This window comes from Dendrobates tinctorius, unplaced genomic scaffold (genome assembly GCF_039654945.1).
Source record: "Dendrobates tinctorius isolate UK_male_01 unplaced genomic scaffold, ASM3965494v1 ptg000295l, whole genome shotgun sequence".
NCBI lineage: Eukaryota > Metazoa > Chordata > Amphibia > Anura > Dendrobatidae > Dendrobates > Dendrobates tinctorius.
Window position 1 is genome coordinate 1,821,148 of NW_027361962.1, and position 22,274 is coordinate 1,843,421.

General features: G+C 41.7%; 1 protein-coding gene across 1 annotated transcript in view; it reads left to right on the forward strand.

The window, feature by feature from the left end:
• Positions 1-22,274, forward strand: part of LOC141073046 (uncharacterized) — an 81,189-nt gene that overhangs the window by 19,810 nt on the left and 39,105 nt on the right. Inside the window, 1 exon segment of the mRNA XM_073560365.1 lies at positions 6,768-8,336. Within this exon segment, the coding sequence (XP_073416466.1) occupies positions 6,768-8,336 (1,569 nt within the window).

The following is a 22,274-nucleotide window of genomic DNA, read 5'->3' on the forward strand; positions in this document are numbered from 1 at the left end:
AAATGGAGTTAAAAAATGGTTCTTACATAAACAGGCAGCACAGGTTGGTTCACGGGTGGGCTCCTCTGATGAGTAGCAGACACAGTTACTAGGCCCAAAGTATTAACTGTGCTAAATGCAGTCAAAAACTGGTTCTTTCATAAACAGGCGGCATAGCTAGGTTCACTGGTGGGCTCTTCTGCTGAGTAGCAGACAGTGCTACAAGGCCCTAAAGGATTTTCTGGACAAGATGCGGTAAAAAATTATTAGAAACACTAACGGTGTAGCTCCTTGACAGGTGTACTACACCGCTTGCTAACACACACCGCTACTATGCCATGAAACAGTCTATTAACATTGAAAACCATTATTAATGTGAAAATGAAGTTACGCTTTTGGTGAATGAACCGTTCTCGAACGGAACCTCGAACAGCCAAATTTTAAGCAAAGTGTTCAAGTTCGACGAACGGCTCGAACACCGCCCAAAACAGCTGGAATTTTAACTTGGCGAACAGGTCGACTCGAACACCGCTCATCTCTAATCAGGAGGCAGACTCAGATGTTCTCAGGCCCAGTATGGATTCAACAAGATTGTAGAAAGTTGAGAAAGGGTACAGTATCACAGGATAACAGATATATAGCATAGTTTACACATTAAAAACCTATGTCTATATATCAGGAGGCAGACTCAGACGGTCTCAGGCCCAGTATGGATTCAACGTGATTGTAGAAAATTGTGAAAGGGTACAGTATCACTGGATAGCAGGTATATATAGCATAGTTTAAACATTAAAAATCTGCGTGTATATTTCCGGAGTCCGACAAGGACACTCACAGCCTCAGTATGGATTAGACAAGAATCTTAAAAGTAGAAAAAGAGTTATGTATTCGAAGCGTACACCAGTATACACTGTTGGGGTATTTTTCAATCTTCATATATATTTCAGTCTCAGTAAAACAGTCCAGACTCTCCGCAAGAGGAAACGAGATGGATACAAGTACAGGCAGAAAGTCGAGTGATTGCAGACATTTTGGAATTACTAATCACGGGAAAAACTCCCGGGAGAATTCTCAGAGGCGATGCTGACCCTCAATTACTTTGTCTGTGGAGACAGCGAATACAGTTCTTGTGAAGAAAGGTTTGCTGTATCGCAGTACCGTGGAACCCATCACCGTTACTCATCTCCATCAAATTGTGATCACAGGGAGAGATGTAGACATTGTCCTCACTGCCTATCATGATCTGTCAGGTAACTTTGGAGTGCAAAAGACACAAGCTACAGGCCGTAGGCGATTCTATTGGATTGGCATGAGAGGACACATTTAAAAATGTGGGCAGGATTGTCACACATCTGTGAGTCGGAAAACCGTGAAAGCTGATGATAAACCACCACTGCATCTCATTGTGAGTCGACGTCCATAACAAATGGAAGCCATTGATCATCTGAAGATAGAGCCCAGCAGGACAGGGCATAGCTATGTCTTAACCATCATCTATCATTTCACCAAATTTGTATTGGCAGTCCCAGTGAAGTATTTAACAGGCCAGACTACACAGTGGTGGAGAAGGGAGCGGTAAGTAGTGCAAGTGCTGGTGCCCTGAGCAAGCAAGGGGGGGCCCACTCGTGGCCGGCGGTACTGGCACAGGACCCCTCATAGTACGCCGGTGTGTCTGATGGCGGGTGTGCACCCCCACCGTCAGAGACACTTGATTGTACTATGAGGGACCCTGTGCCAGTGCCGTTGCCCAAGAGTGGGCCCACCCACCTGTCCAGGGCAACGGCACCCGCACGGGTGCGTGCGCCAGGTGGTGACCCTGGCCCTGGGGGGAGGCAGCCCAGTTAGGGAGGTGGAAAAAATGGCATATGTTGATGTTGGACATTCAGCAGCTGCAAATGGAGTAATTGGAGAAGTCCGCGGAAGAGGACAAAAGCGAGCCATTTTTCTGGCAACCTACGTGTCAGCAGGGGAGGGTGGGACAAAATCCTTTGAAACCCATGCATGGTTCATTTTAATGAAGGTTAGATCATCAACATTTTGGGTCGACAGACGGGTCCTTTTTTCTGTCAGGATTGATCCAGCAGCACTGAAGACTCAGATAACACACTAGCAGCAGGGCAAGCGAGCTACTGTAAGGCATTTTGTGCCAATTCAGGCCAGGTGTCAAGTTTACTGGCCCAATATTCAAAGGTGAATGACCGGTGAGGGAGAACATCGATATGGGAGGAGAAGTAGTTTGTTACCATAGTTGACAACTGCTGTCTCCTGTCACTTTCAATCGATGCAGTATTACCAGTCGTGTGAGCGGTACTTGAAAAATCAGTCCACAACATGGTCATGAAACCCCTGTGTCCAACGCCACTTCGGCTGTGTGCACCACGAACACCTCTTCCATGTTGCCGCCTACGGCTCGTGGGAGAAACATCACCGCCGCTGTGTGCTGGGAATGCCTCAAACAAACGGTTTACCAGAGTTGCTTGTTTGCTAGCCAATATTAGCTCTAGGTTCTCCTGTGGCATGATGTTTTGGAATTTGCCTTTATAGCGTGGATCCAGGATGCTGGCCAACCAGTAGTCATCATTGTTCATCATTTTGGCAATGCAGGGGTCTCTTTTTAGGATCTGCAAGGCATAATCAGACATGTGGGCCAATGTTTCAGGTGTCAATGATGCACTGCGAGTGCTGGGTGGAGGAGCACTTACTGGCAAATCAACATCCCTCCAGTCACGCACAAACCCTGTACCTGACCTTGCCACGCCAACATTTTTTCTTGCCCCCTGAGAAGCATCCTCCTCCCCAAAATAATCATCCCTATCATCCTCCTCTTCCTCCTCTTCCTCCACCTCGTCCACGAGACTTCCCTGAGCAGACAATGGCTGACTGTCATCAAGGCTTCCCTCCTCCTCTTTCTCCTCGGCTGCAGATGCCTGCTCCTTAATGTGCGTCATAGTTTGCATGAGCAGACGCATAAGTGGGATGCTCCTGCTTATGATGGCGTCGTCTGCGCTTACCAGCCGTGTGCGTTCCTCAAAACACTGAAGGACTTTACAGAGGTCTTTCAGCTTTGACCACTGCACACCAGACAATTCCATGTCTGCCCGCAAACTGCCTGCCCGTGTATCCTCCCACAAATGAATTACAGCCTGCCTCTGTTTGCACAGCCTCTGAACCATGTGCAGGGTGGAGTTCCACCTTGTTGCAACATCGATAATTAGGCAGTGCTTGGGAAGGTGAAGCTTCTGCATACGAATGGAGTGTACGGGCGACCGGCGGATGTGCGAGCACAGTCTTCGCACCTTAGGGAGCAGGGCTGTTAACTCTGGATAATTATTGAGGAAGCACTGCACCACCAGGTTCAAGGTGTGAGCCAAGCAAGGTATGTGTCTGAGTTTTGAAAGGGCTATGGCTGCCACAAAATTCCGGCCGTTATCACTAACTACCTTGCCTGCCTCAAGATGTAGACTGCCCAGCCATGACTCAGTTTGTCGCTGCAAATAGTCGACCAGTACCTCCGTGGTGTGTCTGCTGTGGCCCAAACACATCATCTTCAACACAGCCTGCTGACGCTTAACACTAGCTGTTCGATAGTGGGACACCTCGTGTGCAACACTGGCAGCTGCGGATGGAGTGCTCGTGCGACTGCACTCTGTGGATGAGCTTTCGCTTCTGGAGGAGGAGGAGGAGGGTCTAACGCCTACAGCCAACTGTTTCCTATACCGTGGGCTAGGCAGCACTGTCCTACTGCGGCTGTCCCCTGTGGACCCTGCATCCACCATATTAACCCAGTGCGCAGTGATGGACACGTAACGGCCCTGGCCATGCCTACTGGACCATGCATCTGTTGTGAGGTGCACCTTTCCACTCACTGATTGCTTGTGTGCATGGACAATGCGGTCTTTCACATGCACGTGGAGGACTGGGATGACTTTTTGCGAAAAGAAGTGCCGACTGGGTAGGTCATAGTGTGGTACTGCGTAGGCCATGAGCTCGCGGAAAGCTTTGCTTTCAACCAATCGGTAGGGCATCATCTCTAACAAGATTAGTTTGGCAATGTGGGCGTTCAAAGCCAGTGTATGCGGATGAGAGGATGAGTACTTTCTTGTCCTACTCAGAGTCTCTGGTAGGGTGAGCTGAACTTGAGAGCTGCATATGGTGGAACTAGCGGTGGACATGGCGGACTGAGAGAGGGTTGGTGATGGTGTTGGTGGTGTTGCTGATGGCCTAGATTCAGTAGCAATAACATTGTGATTCCATGACTGCTTTGCCCTTGCGACGACACCTCGACATTTGCTGCTGGTGGTGTGCTAACCGGTGGGCTTACAGTGGGGGAAGCTATGTAGCGTTGCTGACTACCTTCATTCGGAGCAGGTGCACATGTGGTACGCGAGGTTTGGTAGTCCGTCCATGCTTGCAAGTGCATGGTGGTTAAATGTCTTAGCATGCAACTGGTATTCAAATTTCTCAGATTTTTCCCTCGGCTAAAGGTCTTTGCGCACTTCTTACAGATTACTTTTGCCTGATCATTAGGATTTTGTTCAAAAAAGTGCCACACTGCACTCTTCCTACTAAGGAAGACATTTTGAGGCCTTGCACGCTGTGCTAATTTGACCGTCTGGCCAAGCTGTCCTGCAACTCTTTTGGTTTTTGTAACACGTTTTTGGACTGCTACGGTCCTGCCAGATAACAGCTGTTGCGATGTCGTTGCCTGCTGCGAATCCTCCTCCTCCTCTTCTGATCTATTGGCAGCGGCACCCTCTTCTGAAATTGGATGGTGTATGACAAGGTGGAGGGTGTATATAGTATTGGTGAGAATTTGAATCTCACTATAGATTTGAGGATGCTGAACTAGTATCTCAGGCCCACTATAGATTACACCTCAATGTAACAGGCTGAAATTGGATCGTGTATGACAAGGTAGATGAGGTATATAGTATTGGTGAGAATTTGGATCTCACTAGAGATTTTAGGAGGCTGACAATGATGCTCTCAGTCCAAGTATGGACGCAGGCAGCCTAATAAGCATGACTGCTGCACATAAAAGGGTGGAAAATGAACGCTTGGTAACTGTGCAGAAAAGAGGAAGAAAAGTATTTTTGCTTTTAAAAAAACAGTTTGCACAGCAGTGTGCAAACAGCAATGCAGCTATCAGGGAGCCTTTATAAGGCAGCCTAATCACCAACAGAGCTGATGCACAAAAATATAGCCTACCCTGTCACTGCACACAAACTGTTGTGTTGTAAGTGGAAATCACTAACAGCAAAAGCAGATTTTTTTGTTCTTCTTCCCTGCCTAACGCTCTCCCTTATTCTGAATCAGCAGCAACAACCTCTCCCTAATGCTAAGATCGGCAGAAGTAAGATGGCGGTCGGCGCGCACGCCCTTTTATAGCCCCTGTGACGCCACACAAAGCCAGTCAATCTCTTGCATGCCCTTCTCAAAGATGGTGGTGACCGTTGCCTATGTCATCACGTTGCCCACAGTGTGCGTCCTCCATCATTGGCTGAAAAAGGGCGCTGGAAGCATCATTTGAAATGCGACTTTGGCGCTCTGGTGGCCGACCTCACGCTGTGGTCGGGTTTCGTTTCATGAAACCCAACTTCAGCGAAAGTCGCCGACTTTTGAATTTGACCAACCCGTTTCGCTCAACTCTAGTCACCACGAAATAAATAAGAGAAGAGTCACATTCTCCTCATTCACCAGACCTTCAAACATACTCATTTTAAGACAATTGCCTCATAATTAGAGCCAGGAATAGATTATAAGAGAAAGCAGAATAATATCTGGGCTTATCCAGCCTTATATTTGCGCCATTGCCATGACTTTCTAATGCACGGCCATACGGCTCCTCCGCTCTGTGCTGTGCATGTAGCTTTCAGCATGTGAGATGTACTCCATCTGTTTGCACTGACTCCTGAGCATTTCCCACGAGACGAGTGGTATAATATGAGCTTGTCCTGTGCTCTGTCACATTAAATTGAGGTGCTAGTTATTTGTAGTCACTGAGCAATAGAAAAAAGTTCCATAGCACACACTGAGGTATGCAGTATATGGAATATTTTCCAATCGTTCATCTGTTCTCTATGGAGAGAGAAGAGAAATATTCCCATATGATCCATCCGTGCTCATTACAGGCCATTATCTGCCTATGTAAAAATATAGTAGTAATATACAGGTAAATAGTATTTAAAACATGTTAGGATTTTTTACTGGAAGAGCGGCTACTGGTAGAAAATGAAGTTTTATTTTCTCTGTAGCCGCTTTGAGGCAGTCCAGGGAGCTGTAACAGTCACTGCCCAGAGAGAGATGACGGCTACCACCGTCTATTTCCCCTCAAGATGGAAAGTGAGCGGCTGGAAGGAGAATATAGCTGATGGTATAGGAAGTTGATTGGGGCTTATTAGCTTTCATTGTGATGGAGCAACAATGGTTTGTTTCCATTCTCATGCAGTTTTATTATTGCAGAACACTTTCTATGTACACAATGGATGTGCTGCCGACAACTATATAATATTATAGTGAAATATGCGATCATTGACAAATGTTTTATTCTTTGACGTTTGATCTTTGCACTCGGCAATGATCGAGAAGAAACATTGGTACAATTGATTCTTTGTGCACTACTCACATCATGTAAATGACACTTTAGTCAGTTTATGATAAAGCGTTACTACATACCTTAGAAAATGTATGAAAGTTTTAACTTGTTCTTAAACTTGTAATTTTTGTATTTATGTGAATATGATTTTTAAGGTTTTGTTCAAAAATCAAATCACTTTTATTCTTTGCAGATGAGTATAATAGCAGCTCCGAAGGACATCTGATATCTTCGTATATTAAAGTAGATGATAGCTTCAAACAAGAAACATATGAAGAGCATGGCGACATCTCAGATATACCCTCAGCCCTTCCTAGCAGAGAACTATCTCCTAATTCATCACAGACTGTTAAGCAAAATAAAAGTGTGGAAAATAAAAGCGCGTCCACAAGAAAGAAGCCAATTTCGTGCTCAGAATGTGGGAAATGTTTTGCTAACAAATCACGTCTTGTTCTACATGAGAGAATTCACACAGGAGAGAAGCCATTTACATGTTCAGAATGTGGCAAATGTTTTTCTCGGAAAACAAATCTTCTTGCACACGAGAGACATCACACAGGAGAGAAGCCATATTCATGTTCCGAATGTGGGAAATGTTTTACTAAGAAATATCTTCTTATTAGACATGAGAAAATTCACACAGGAGAGAAGCCATTCTCATGTTCAGAATGTGGAAAATGTTTTTCTGAGAAAACAAATCTTCTTGCACACGAGAGACATCACACAGGAGAGAAGCCATTTTCATGCTCAGAATGTGGGAAATGTTTTACAGATAAATCAACTCTTGTTGTACATCAGAGATATCACACAGGAGAGAAGCCATTTTCATGCTCAGAATGTGGGAAATGTTTTACAGATAAATCAACTCTTGTTGCACATGAGAGAATTCACACAGGAGAGAAGCCATTCTCATGTTCAGAATGTGGAAAATGTTTTTCTCAGAAAACAAATCTTCTTGCACACGAGAGACGTCACACAGGAGAGAAGTCATTTTCATGTTCAGAATGTGTGAAATGTTTTACAGATAAATCAACTCTTGTTGTACATCAGAGAAATCACACAGGAGAGAAGCCATTTTCATGTTCAGAATGTGGGAAATGTTTTACAGATAAATCAACTCTTGTTGTACATCAGAGAAATCACACAGGAGAGAAGCCGTATTCATGCTCAGAATGTGGGAAATGTTTTACTAAGAAATGTCGTCTTATTAAACATGAGAAAATTCACACAGGAGAGAAGCCATTCTCATGTTCAGAATGTGGAAAATGTTTTTCTCAGAAAACAAATCTTCTTGCACACGAGAGACGTCACACAGGAGAGAAGCCATTTTCATGCTCAGAATGTGGGAAATGTTTTACAGATAAATCAACTCTTGTTACACATCAGAGAAATCACACAGGAGAGAAGCCATTTTCATGTTCAGAATGTGGGACATGTTTTTCTCAGAAATCAAGGCTTGTTGCACATGAGAGACACCACACAGGAGAGAAGCCATTTTCATGTTCAGAATGTGGAAAATGTTTTTCTCTTAAATCAACTCTTGTTACACATGAGAGACACCACACAGGAGAGAAGCCATTTTCATGTTCAGAATGTGGAAAATGTTTTTCTCATAAATCAACTCTTGTTACACATGAGAGACACCACACAGGAGAGAAGAAATTTTCATGTTCAGTATGTGGAAAACATTTTTTTAAGAAATCTCATCTTATTACACATGATCGATTTCACACAGGAGAGAAGCCATTTTCATGTTTTGAATGTGGGAAATGTTTTACTAAGAAATCACATGTTGTTAGACATCAGAAGAGAAGTCACACTGGGACTAAGCCATTTTGACCTTTTAGCAACCAAGCCGAATTTTTCAAATCTTTATTGTAGTAATAACAATGGATTTTTTCAACTTATCTAATTACCCGAGAGGTTTTTTTTTTTGTTCCTGACTCTTTATATTTTATGTTAGGTATGGTATACATTTAAATCAATATATTTTGCTTTTATTAAAATTTAAAAATTTTATTTAAAAAAAATTGAAACATTTGCGATATTCAAACGTTGTTTACACCCATAAACCAAATAGTTATGCTACCCAAAAATTAAATAAGTAACATTTACTTTCTGTTTTATAATGTTATCAAATGTTATATTTTGTCAGAAGGGTTAAACGTTTAGCAGCAAGTTTTCATTATTTTAGGGCATTTTATAAAGCTTATTTTCTAGTACATCTCTTCAGACAACACACCAAGAGGTTGTCCTTCCTTTACCTCTGACGGGACAGGATCACAGAGAGGTTAAAGGGCCCCACTCGCCTCCACCTTCCAGTATTTTTCTTGTCCCGACAAGAGTATCGCGTGAGAGGTTGGTCCTAGAGTGAAAATATGTTATCCTGTTTATTGTCAAAGGATAGACTCAGGGGAACTGGTTGGTCTCGGCCTTCCCTTCCACTGCTAAGCAGTCCGAGGCCAACACCTCTCTGGGTAGAGGTCCCTCAGCCAACAGCCAGCCTGTGCACATCTGCAATAATGTGCACATCTGCAATAATGCAGTATTCCTGCTCCATCCATAGAAGGACACCTGGGGTTAATACAGAACATCATCTCTGAAGACTGACCTTCACCTGAGCCTCATTAAATTGGCTCCTTCAGGTGTGGCTAATCGGACAATTAAAATGTACCACTCACAGTGAATTTTTATCTTGAATTCAGATGGATTGCTCATAAATGTAACTAAGTCCCTAGCGTGGCCCTAGTCTGCGCCTGATAGTTCCTCTGGACTTCATAGTGCCTCTCTGTCTTATAGCGCCTCTGGGCCTAATAGTGGCTCACAGGACCTCTCGGCCTCATGGTGCCTCTGTCTCTCATAGGGCCTCATAGCACCTCTGCACCCCTCATGCCTTGCGGCTTTGTGCCTTGTGCTTCTGACTTCGTGCCTCTGGCTTAATGCCTTTTACTTCGGGCATCGTACCTCGTGTTACCGGCCTTGACCTTCACGCTTTGTGCTTCTAGCCTCGACTCCGGTTACAGAGTCCTTGTGTCTCGAGACTCAGTTCCAGCTTCATTTGCAACTTGGCTTAGCCAGAGGAGCAGCTATGCTCGAGTTGGTCTAGTATTTCTTCTGTTTCAGAACAGTACTCAGAACTCAATTCAGCTACTGTCCATGATCTATCTAGTCGTAAGTTTTCGGACTTGGCCCTTAAGTGCTAGAATCAGGACTCTTTCGTAGTTACAGCTGAAGGAAGACCTATCTATCAAATTCATCCTGTAACACGACATACTACAGACCAGGATTCTATCTCTTGTGGGGAAGGGTTCTTACCAGTCTTTACCAAGGTTGTGTGTTAGTAGCCAGCCGCGGATATAACACATCAGTAATTGATTTTCTTCCTATATACAGTGCCTTGTGAAAGTATTAGGCCCCCTGGAACTTTTCAACCTTTTCCCACATATCATGCTTCAAATATAAAGATACCAAATGTAAATTTTTGTGAAGAATCAACATGTGGGACACAATTGTGAAGTTGAACGAAATTTATTGGTTAATTTTAATTTTTGTGGAAATTCAAAAACTGAAAAGTGGGGTGTGCAATATTATTCGGCCCCTTTAACTTAATACTTTGATGCGCCACCTTTTGCTGTGATTACAGCTGCAAGTCGCTTGGGGTATGTCTCTATTGGTTTTGTACATTGAGAGACTGAAATTCTTGCCCATTCTTCCTTGGCAAACAGCTCGAGCTCAGTGAGGTTTGATGGAGATAGTTTGTGAACAGCAGTTTTCAGCTCTTTCCACAGATTCTCGATTGGATCCAGGTCTGGACTTTGACTTGGCCATTCTAACACCTGGATACATTTATTTGTGAACCATTCCATTGTAGATTTTGCTTTATGTTTAGGATCATTGTCTTGTTGGAAGACAAATCTCCGTCCCAGTCTCAGGTCTTTTGCAGACTCCCAACAGGTTTTCTTCAATAATGGTCCTGTGTTTGTCTCCGTCCATCTTCCCATCAATTTTAACCATCTTCCCTGTCCCTGCTGAAGAAAAGCAGCCCCAAACCATGATGCTGCCACCACCATGTTTGACAGTGGGGATGGTGTGTTCAGGGTGATGAGCTGTGTTGCCTTTACGCCAAACATATCGTTTGGCATTGTTGCCAAAAGGTTCGATTTTGGTTTCATCTGACCAGAGCACCTTCTTCAACATGTTTGGTGTGTCTCCCAACTGGCTTGTTGCCAACTTTAAAGACACTTTTTATGGATATCTTTGAGAAAAGGCTTTCTTCTTGCCACTCTTCCATAAAGGCCAGATTTGTGCAGTGTACGACTGATTGTTGTCCTATGGACAGACTGTCCCACCTCAGCTGTAGATCTCTGCAGTTCATTCAGAGTGATCATGGGCCTCTTGGCTGCATCTCTGATCAGTCTTCTCCTTGTTTCAGATAAAAGTTTAGAGGGACGGCCGGGTCTTGGTAGATTTGCAGTGGTATCATACTCCTTCCATTTCAATATGATCGCTTGCACAGTGCTCCTTGGGATGTTTAAAGTTTTGGAAATCATTTTGTATCCAAATCCGGCTTTAAACTTCTCCACAACAGTATCACGGACCTGCCTGTTGTGTTCCTTGGTCTTCATGATGCTCTCTGTGCTCCAAACAGAACCCTGAAACTCACAGAGCAGGTGCATTTATACGGAGACTTGATTACACACAGGTGGATTATATTTATCATTTTATCATCAGTCATTTAGGACAACATTGGATCATTCAGAGATCCACAATGAACTTCTGGAGTGAGTTTGATGCACTGAAAGTAAAGGGGCTGAATAATATTGCACGCCCCACTTTTCAGTTTTTGACTTTCCACAAAAATTTAAAATAACCAATAAATTTTGTTCAACTTCACAATTGTGTCCCACTTGTTAATGATTCTTCACCAAAAATTTACATTTGGTATCTTTGTTTGAACCATGATATGTGGGAAAAGGTTGAAAAGTTCCAGGGGGCCGAATACTTTCGCAAGGCACTGTATATGTATATGGCACAAACTACGGTAACTGTTTAGGCCACTGTATACTATGATTTATTTTTAATGGTTTCAACACTCCAATTAATTAATACCAACTATTGATATAGTTTCAATCAGTTATAATATATATATATATATATATATATATATTCAGCTCTTTGAACCTTCCTAGAAGGTCATTGAAACTTGTTTCAACCAGATGGTCAAATTGTCCAAGCAGAGCAAATAACTGGCTTACACTTATCTACCAACAAAGGACCTTCGTTGCCATAATTAGATTGGGTGTGTAAACATTTCCCAAGGATGTTATCTGGTCAGGGGACTTTCTCAGCATTCAAGGATAGATCAAAGCTTTTCAACTAAGACACATTTGGATGCTTTTGGGGGGATAAAAGGAGGGTAGATGAGCAGAGAGACACAGAGAAAGATGTGACAGACCAGAGAGGACACGGAGGTGAGACTATCTGAATAATTTAATGTATGAATAATGCCTGTTTCTGATTAATGCATATGTATTTATAGTTTTATATTGTTTATTATTTGATCTTATCACTTTATATAGTAAATCAATTTAGTAAATTCAATTCTTGTGTGAGCATTTTCTTATTCATCACAATCCATTGGAACCCTTACAATACAAATTGGTGTCAGAAGTGGGATTGTTTTGAATAAAAATGTTTGCAAAATTGAATAAGTTTGTTAAGAGTAGGAAAGCAGTTGAGAGTAGTGTCAGATTCTTGCCAGAATGGGTGTTACCAGGAAAGAGGACCCCAATGGCACAGGAATGTAACAAATATATAGAGGGACAGCGGTTATCAAATCCTCAGGATGTGGCTGGCAAATTTGATCTCTCAAGGTATGATGCAAAAGAGCAGAAAGCTGCAGCAGCCATTGGATGGATCTGTGTGCAAGTGTCCCAAAGATTACAGGAGGAGATAGACAACTTGCGTTTAGAGCTGCATACAGTTTTAGAGCAAAGGATTAGCTTGCAATCAGCCTTGAGAGACCAAATGAAACAGCATGACAATATGCAAAGGAATTTTGAAACTTATGTAATGAAAAATGTGAATAAGAAGAGGCGCAGGAGGAGACAGCGGCCAGTGTCAGATATTTGTACTGCACAGATTAGAACCATGATTGCACATGAGAAATGGTCAGATTTGCTAGAATGGGATGGCTGTGACAGTGAGACAGATGAGGAAGAAAAGCATGCCAGACCAATTGTGACTACTAAAACTAGGAGAGAAGTCACACAGCGTAGTGGAGATAGGATGAATGCAGGAAACGCAGCTACAGGAGCAGAAGCTTCAATAACCGAAGAAACTAGGAATTATACAGCAGGAGAATTATCAGAATTAGCTACCAGGTACAGGCAGCAAGCAGGAGAACCTTTGTTAGCATGGATTCTCAGATTATGGGATCAGGGAGCCGATACTATAATCTTGAACCGTCTTGAGGCAATAGGACTTTGTAGTATTTGTACTGATCCTATGGTACGTCTAAAAATGAGACGTGCAAGGGACACTACAGAGACTTTCTCTTTGCTGCATTTGGTGAGGGATTCTGTGGCACAAGTGTGTGACTCTCCCATGGAATTAATACCACAGACATGATGGGAGACTCTTGCAGATGGAGTTCAGAGATTGAGAGAAATCGCATGCATAGGAGGCATAACTCGCAATCCTTTGCCTGATCTGAATGATCATTTTGCTGTTGTTGAGGATTGGAAGGGACCAGATGCTGCAATATTGGCGGTATTGATGAATAAGTTCATAGAAGGTTCCCCAGCTGCTTACAAAGCCCCATTGTTCACTATGTTCAGTGCACTTAAGGGAAATTCCACTACTGTCTACACAGCATGCAATCTAATCTCCTAGCTATCTGCTCTAGAGAGAGCAAAAGTATCAAAAAATAGTACAGTAAAGAGAATAGATCAAGAAAGGAGAAAAGAGGATGATACTCAAATTAGAGCAGGAAGGAGTTGTTTTGTGACCTGATAGCTAGTGGAGTTCCTTTCCAGGATATAGATGGGATCTCTACAAGTGACCTGTTGAGGAGATGGCAAGATCTGAGGAGAAAAGGTAAATTGCAACTCGCCAGACTTAAGAGGGTGGCGACAAATGAGATAGGGGGTTGGAAAGATAGAGGTGGGACACCTGATGGAGGCATGCAAAGCCCCCACTGTAACCGCCCCTTGCACTCTTCCAATACCATGGCATACTACACCCCCTGCCAAGATTCCCTCATGGACTAATTTTAAATGCAGATTTTAGATAAAAGTTGTGGAACATCCCTGAAAATTGTTGTTTGAACAGTTTTGCCATTTTTTGATGTCTAGTGATGTTTGTTTTCATTCTAGAGTTTCTTAGAGAAATACTCCTGTGAGCATACTGTGACGTATGCGCTGGCTGATATATGATGAATTGGGTTTGGTCTTGGTGATGCATAAATGTGCATTCCTCACCTGAGGGTTTGTAATAGACCTTGATGTTTTAAAAGGCAAAAGACCACAGCAGATATATGATGATTCTGTATGTGGGAGCCATTGTGAGAGAAACATACAAGGCAAAGAGGGAGTGACAGTACAGACAATGAATTTAAGACTGACCTAAAGTTAGATGACTGATAATATACTGGGGGGTTGACAAGATAAATAGATGACTTATTTGTACTAAGTGTTTGTCTTTGTCACTGGATATCCCTTGATTAAAATTGGTTCACAGCCAAAGAAAAATCCACGTGGTATTTTTATTTTTACTTTTTATTTGGTATATTTTCATTTTTTTTTATGAGCTCATTTTCTGAATTGTAATTGTACTGTGTTTAGCATTCTTGGTTTTTAAAGGAATTGTTTTTTTTTTCTCTTTTCAGTCCACTACATGTTGGATTGGGGGGGTGGGGGGTGTAATTAACCTTTTGTTTGTTTGCAGGAGTGAAACCTTGGCCATTTAATTAACATGTAAATACAGTGCAAGTTCATTCCTGCAGTAGTAAAAAAGGAGTCCATCTACCTAATATAAGATTATATTTTATGACTTATTTTTGAGTTTTAACATTTTTTATTTTTTTGGGAGCTCCCGTGCAAAACTGGGCTTTGAAGAATATATATGTTAAATGATTTCAATGAATGCTAGTTTGTTAATGTCTTGATATAGCTTTGTTCACCTACACCTGAGTCATGCAATGCAAATGTGTGGGTACCCAAAGTGTGTGTTTGTCTATATATAAATGAGAATCTCTCCTGCTTACTGAATGAGCGCAATAGGTTTAGCCAGAGTGTGTGTTGATGTAATGTGTATTATATTATGTAAAAATAATAATTTGCTAGAATTGGGTTAATAGCAAATTGGTTTGCGTTCGGTTTTTCCTTAACATGTAATTGTACTGATTCTGATTAGTAGTAACATTATTTTGTGATCTCCATGAACATGACTGTACTGGTAATTATGATCATCGTTATTATGCAAATGTGATTGACATGAATTTGATGTGTTTGATCAGTGTATAAGTCCATACACATATGATATATATTTTATGTAGTATTATCTAGAGTAGAAATATTTGCTACCATAGAAAATTTCAAAGGTCATTCTGGGCACAATTAATTTGGACCAACAAACCTACGGTAATTTTGTTTGATTCATTTGATCAAGGGGTGGAAAACAAGCCACCAGGACTGAGTTATATTGAACAAGTTATTCTATCTTGGACTGTGAATATATCATGGAGTGCGTTATTTTGGACTGTTGCATTGGACTGAGTTAGCTCTGCCAAGACTTTGGAACTTTCAAGTATGATTGTTGTGAATTTCACTTTCCCACAGTGCAGGTTGTGTCTTGTGTGTAGACTGAAGATGTCCAATTGAGCGCTGAGACTGAGTCCAGATGCTGCTGAACTGTCACCAGGGTGAATCCTCATGACTGCCAGCTGATGCAAATGGCATATAAAGTGAGGCCCTGAACAGCTGCAGCAATAGAAGATGAAAGGACTCATGCTCAGTCATTGGACACGTGCACTGAGGGGTTAATGTCATGAAGGGCAGGGACAGATTGCTCTTTAGAGTCTGTTCTTTTGCTAACCAGGGAAAGTAGTGAAGTCACCCCAAAGTGATGATGGCATAATAATCCCTGTGCTTTTCCTGCAACAGAGACCCATTTAAAAAATTGCGGTCAAGAAGATCCAAAGAAAGAAGATTTCTACAGACATTTGATATTTCAGTACCTGTTGGTCCAATGTTGTTTTTGTTCCGTTTTAAGCCCAGGATGTTATTTTTTACCAAGCGGTTTTCTATTGGTAGCAAATAAATAAATATATAAATGAGCAATGCAAATAATGATAAATGGTATAGTTTAGTGGCAGGTTAATTAATTAAAGTGATTGAAACCAAGGGGTGGAATGTATACTATGATTTATTTTTAATGGTTTCAACACTCCAATTAATTAATACCAACTATTGATATAGTTTCAATCAGTTATACTATATATATATATGTATATATATTCAGCTCTTTGAACCTTCCTAGAAGGTCATTGGAACTTGTTTCAACCAGATGGTCAAATTGTCCAAGCAGAGCAAATAACTGGCTTACACTTATCTACCAACAAAGGACCTTCATTGCCATAATTAGATTGGGTGTGTAAACATTCCCAAGGATGTTATCTGGTCAGGGGACTTTCTCATTAGCATTCAAGGATAGATCAACGCTTTTTAACTAAGACACATTTGGATGCATTTGGGGGATAAAAGGAGGGTAGATGAGCAGAGAGAGACACAGAGAAAGAGATGTGACAGACCAGAGAGGACACGGAGATGAGACTATCTGAATAATGTAATGTATGAATAATGCCTGTTTCTGATTAATGCATATGTATTTATAGTTTTATATTGTTTATTATTTGATCTTATCACTTTATATAGTAAATCAATTTAGTAAATTCAATTCTTGTGTGAGCATTTTCTTCATCACAATCCATTGGAACCCTTACAATACAGCCACTTTTTGCAATTCCAGACTGTGTTATTAACTATCAACAATCCAAACGATTATAACCTCATATCATAGAAGAAGATATAATAATGATCCCTTCAAAATCAATTCTAAACACTAAAGGAAAAAACAAAGGAGCAAAAGATCCAAAAAATACAAAATTTATTTCAATATATTAAAAAACATAGCATAGCAACACTAAGTAGTACATATTGAGATAGAGAGCACATATAGGGAGGTAAATACCTCACCTGGATGTACAAAAAAACAGTTGTGAAAAAGATGAATTCTATAGGGTCACACCAGCCAGGTCATAGGCAGCAATGGCTCACATAACATAAGTCCTCATTATGCTCATTATGAAAATAAATAATACAACCAGATCATAGGCAGCAATGGCTCACATAACATAAGTTTTCATTGTGCACCATATGAGAAGGGATAAATACCCTATGACAAATAAATAGATCTTGAAATGTAAGCATGGAGATAATCACCATACATTAATGATAGATGTACCTGTAGTCATGCTGCCGCCTGGTACTGGACCCGTGACGCACCCCGACGCGCGTTTCACTGCCTCTACAGCTTCATCAGGAGGTATGTAAACGTTGTATCTGACCCCTTAAATAGCCCCCGCATGTGTCTGAACGCCCGTAGCTGTGTGCGGCGCATCACCGCCATGTTGTGACGCGGTGAGGAGGGCGGCGCTCAAGACGCGCGTCACAGGGTCACATGATCTGGTCACATGACCAGGCATGTAACCAAGCAACGCGACGCCCACTAGAACGCCGGCCGCCTCACCGCAGCACAGAGCATGTGTGATGTGTGCTCAAGCCTGCGATCCCAGAGACTATCACAATTAGACCTAAAATAGGTGGTCTTACAAAAGGGTAGCTGTCACACACAGGTATCGCTGCCAGTAAGGAATTAGACAACAGGATACATGATATATAGACTAACTGCCCTCAATATTTAGCACAATGCATTAATTAAGAGGACCATAAGAGACGGCTACCTGAGCAGATAAATAAATAATTTGGCTCAAGAGTGGTAAATATATACATAGAGGAAATATACCATAAATATATGCAGATACATCAGTAAATCAGTGCATATCAGACACATCAATATAAATAATTGTATTATCTTAAACATATATGTATATGTACCATGATGCTATGTGGTGCACATAGTATACAGCACCCATAGTATATCAGATCTCCCATATATAAGGAGTACAATGACATATAAAAGCATCCTCTCAAAATACTATAGAGGGACATATTGACATTCATATTAAAATCATCACGATAACATTTATATATTGCAATTAGCCATATGTTTTCCAATAGTGGTAAACAGCAAAATTTTTCTATGACAAATATTCAGAGAGATAGCCAGTATATTCACTCGCTCTGTATCTTTCGTCAGGAGCCATCCCCCATCAACTGGGTCCATATGTCGATCTCTAGGTGAACCAATACATAGTGAGTAAATACACATGCATGAGCACAGGGGTCAGAACCCAAATGTGCCAATTATACTGAACATAAAAAAAATTTACATTTGGTATCTTTATGTTTGAACCATGATACAGTTGTGGCCAAAAGTATTGACACCCTTGAAATTCTGTCAGATAATACTCAGTTTCTTCCTGAAAATGATTGCAAACACAAATTCTTTGGTATTATTATCTTCATTTTCACTAGAAAATGGTTTGAGAGAAAGCACTGGAGACTTCTAAGGTGGCCAGCAATGAGTCCAGACCTGAATCCGATAGAACACCTGTGGAGAGATCTAAAAATGGCAGTTTGGAGAAGGCACCCTTCTAATATCAGGGACCTGGAGCAGTTTGCCAAAGAAGAATGGTCTAAAATTCCAGCAGAGCATTGTAAGAAACTCATTGATGGTTACCGGAAGCGGTTGGTCGCAGTTATTTTGGCTAAAGGTTGTGCAACCAAGTATTAGGCTGAGGGTGCCAATACTTTTGTCTGGCCCATTTTTGGAGTTTTGTGTGAAATGATCAATGTTTTGCTTTTTGCTTCATTCTCTTTTGTGTTTTTTCATTTAAGACAAATTAAATGAAGATAATAATACCAAAGAATTTGTGTTTGCAATCATTTTCAGCAAGAAACTGAGTATTATCTGACAGAATTGCAGGTGTGTCAATACTTTTGGCCACAACTGTATGTGGGAAAAGGTTGAAAAGTTCCAGGGGGCCGAATATGTTCGCAAGGCACTGTATATGTATATGGCACAAACTACGGTAACTGTTTAGGCCACTTTTTGCAATTCCAGACTGTGTTATTAACTATACTGTCCTCATACATGTTAGCACGGTGTGTAGTGAGACATGTAGCTAAACCCCCTGTCTTCTTTAAGAAAAAGAGGCTGTAAGTTGTAACCTTCTTTTATTGATTGTAGATATGACAGGAAAGGGTGAAACGATAGGATGGAATAACAGGAGCATTTCAGAATATATAACTGCACAGAGCATAAAGCACAAATAGTCTGCAATACACAGTAATAGGAAAGTAATACACAGGTGATTATTACCTACTTAGTACAGCAAACATATTGATAAACACAATTCTGTAACACATAGTGCTTACCAACTATGCTTAGAGCAGGCTGTTTAACCCCTTAATCCCATATGACGTACTATCCCGTCCATGTGCCCTGGAACTTAATTCCCAGGGACGGGATAGTACATCATAGCGATGAGCGGCACCCACGTGGTGAGCGCCGCTGATCGCGGCCGGGTGTCAGCTGATTATCACAGCTGACACCCGGCACAATGTGTCAGGGGCGGTCACAGACCGCCCCCGACAAGTTAACCCCTTGCACACCACGATCAAACACGATCGCGGTGTACCAGGGGTTAAAGGGAAGCATTGGCATTGAGGGGGCTCCCTCCGTGCTTCCCTGAACCCCCCACAGCAGCTGCGGGGGGCTCCTTCCCTGCAGGCCCCCGAATCCAAGATGGCAACGGGGACCTTCGGGAGCCTGCAGGGAGCCGGCTTCCTCAGTGCCTGCAAAGCGCAGGCACGAGGAAGCCTGCTGCACTGCCTGTGACAGATCGCTGATCTGTCACAGTGATCTGTGATGTGACAGATCAGCGATCTGTCACAGGACAGTGATGTCCCACCTAGGACAATGTAATAAAGTAAAAAAAAAAAAAGTGTTAAAATAATTTAAAAAAATCGCCAAATAAATTAGAAAAAAAAAATATATTTTTGGAAAAAAAAAAAGAATAAAAGTACACATATTAGGTATTGCCGCGTCCGTAACGACCTGCCCTATAAAACTGTCCCATTAGTTAACCCCTTTAGTGAACCCCTTAAAAAATAAAAATAAAAAACGAAGCAAAAAAATGATTTATTATCATACCGCCGAACAAAAAGTACAATAACGCAAAGTTATAGCTCGCAGAATAAAGCGATGCAAAAATAATTATTTTTTTATATAAAAGTTTTCATTGCATAAAACCGACAAAACATAAAAAAAGACCTAAATGAGGTATCGCTGTAATCGTACTGACCCGAAGAATAAAGCCGCTTTATCAATTTTACCGCACGCGGAATGGTGTAAACACACCCCCCCAAAAGAAATTCATGAAACGCTGTTTTTTGTTTATTCTGCGTCCCAAAAATCGGAATAAAAAGCGATCAAAAAATGTCACGTGCCCGAAAATGATACCAATAAAAACGTCAACTCGTCCCGCAAAAAATAAGACCTCGCATGACTCGGTGGGTCAAAATACGGAAAAATTATAGCTCTCAATATGTGGTGATGCAAAAACTATTTTTACAATAAAAAGCGTCTTTTAGCGTGCGACAGCTGCCAAACATAAAAACTGCCATAAATAGTAAATCAAACCCCTCGTTATCACCCCCTTAGTTAGGGAAAAATAATAAAATTAAAAAAATGTATTTATTTCCATTTTCCCATTAGGGCTAGGGTTAGGGCTGAGATTAGAGTTAGGGGTGTGTTGGGGTTAGGGTTGGAGTTATAATTGGGGGGTTTCCACTGTTTGGGCACATCAGGGGCTCTCCAAATGCAACATGGTGTCTGATCTCAATTCCAGTCAATTCTGAGTTGAAAAAGTCAAATGGTGCTCCTTCCCTTCCAAGCTCTGCCATGCGCCCAAACAGTGTTTTACCCCCACATATGGGGTATCAGCCTACTCAGGACAAATTGTGAAACAACTTTTGGGGTCCAATTTCTCCTGTTACCCTTAGGAAAATAAAAAATTGGGGGCAAAAATATCATTCTTGTGGAAAAAAATGATTTTTTTATTCTCACGCCCGGGCGTTATATACTTCTGTGAAGCACTTGGGGGTTCAAAGTGATCACCACACATCTACATAAGTTCCGTGGGGGGTCTAGTTTCCAAAATGGGGTCACTTGTGGGGGTTTCAATAGTTTAGGTACATCAGGGGCTCTCCAAACACACATGACAACTTCAGACCATTTCATCAAAGTCTGCATTCCAAAACGTCACTACTTCCCTTCCGAGACCCGACGTGTGCCCATGCAGTAGTTTTCTCCCACATATGGGGTATCAGAGTACTCAGGACAAATTGGACAACAACTTTTGGGGTCCAATTTCTCCTGTTACCCTTGGGACAATAAAAAAAATGGGGACTAAAAGATCATGTTTGTGGAAAAAATACGATTTTTTTTATTTTCACGCCTGGTCGTTATAAACTTCTATGAAGCACTGGGGGGGTTCAAAGTGCTCACCACACAACTAGATAAGTTCCCTAGGGGGTCTAGTTTCCAAAATGGGGTCACTTGTTGGGGGTTTCCACTGTTTTGGTACATCAGGGGCTCTCCAAACACGACATGGTGTCCGATCTCAATTCCAGCCAAAAAGTCAAATGGTGCTGCTTCCCTTCTGAGCTCTGCCATGCGCCCAAATAGTGGTTTACCCCCACATGTGGGGTATCAGCGTACTCAGGACAAATTGCACAATAACTTTTAGGGTCCTGTTACCCGTGGAAAAATAAGAATTGAGGGTGAAAAGAACATTTTTGTGGAAAAAATATGATTTTTTAATTGTACCGCTGTACGTTATAAACTTCTGTGAAGCCCTTGTGGGTTCAAAGTTCTCAACACATATCTAGATAAGTTCCTTGGGGGGTCTAGTTTCCAAAATGGGGTCACTTGTAGGGGGTTTCCACTGTTTAGGTACATCAGGGACTCTCCAAACGTGACATGGCGTCCGATCTGAATTCCAGCCAATTTTGCATTGAAAAAGTCAAGCGGCGCTCCTTCCCTTCTGAGCTCTGCCATGCGCCGAAACAGTGGTTCCCCCCACATATCAGGTATCAGCGTACTCAGGACAAATTGCACAATACATTTTGCAGTCCAACTTCTCCTGTTACCCTTGGTAAAATAAAAAAAATTGAACCTGAAGTATTTTTTTGTGAAAAAAGTTAAATGTTAATTTTTTTTAAATATTCAAAAAATTCCTGTGACGCGCCTAAAGGGTTAATAAACTTCTTGAATGTGGTTTTGAGCACCTTAAGGGGTGCAGTTTTTAGAATGGTGTCACTTTTTGGTATTTTCTATCATATAGACCCCTCAAAGTGGCTTCAAATGTGATGTGGTCCATAAAAATAAAATGGTGTTGCAAAAATGAGAAATCGCTGGTCAATTTTTAACCCTTATAACTTCCTAACAAAAA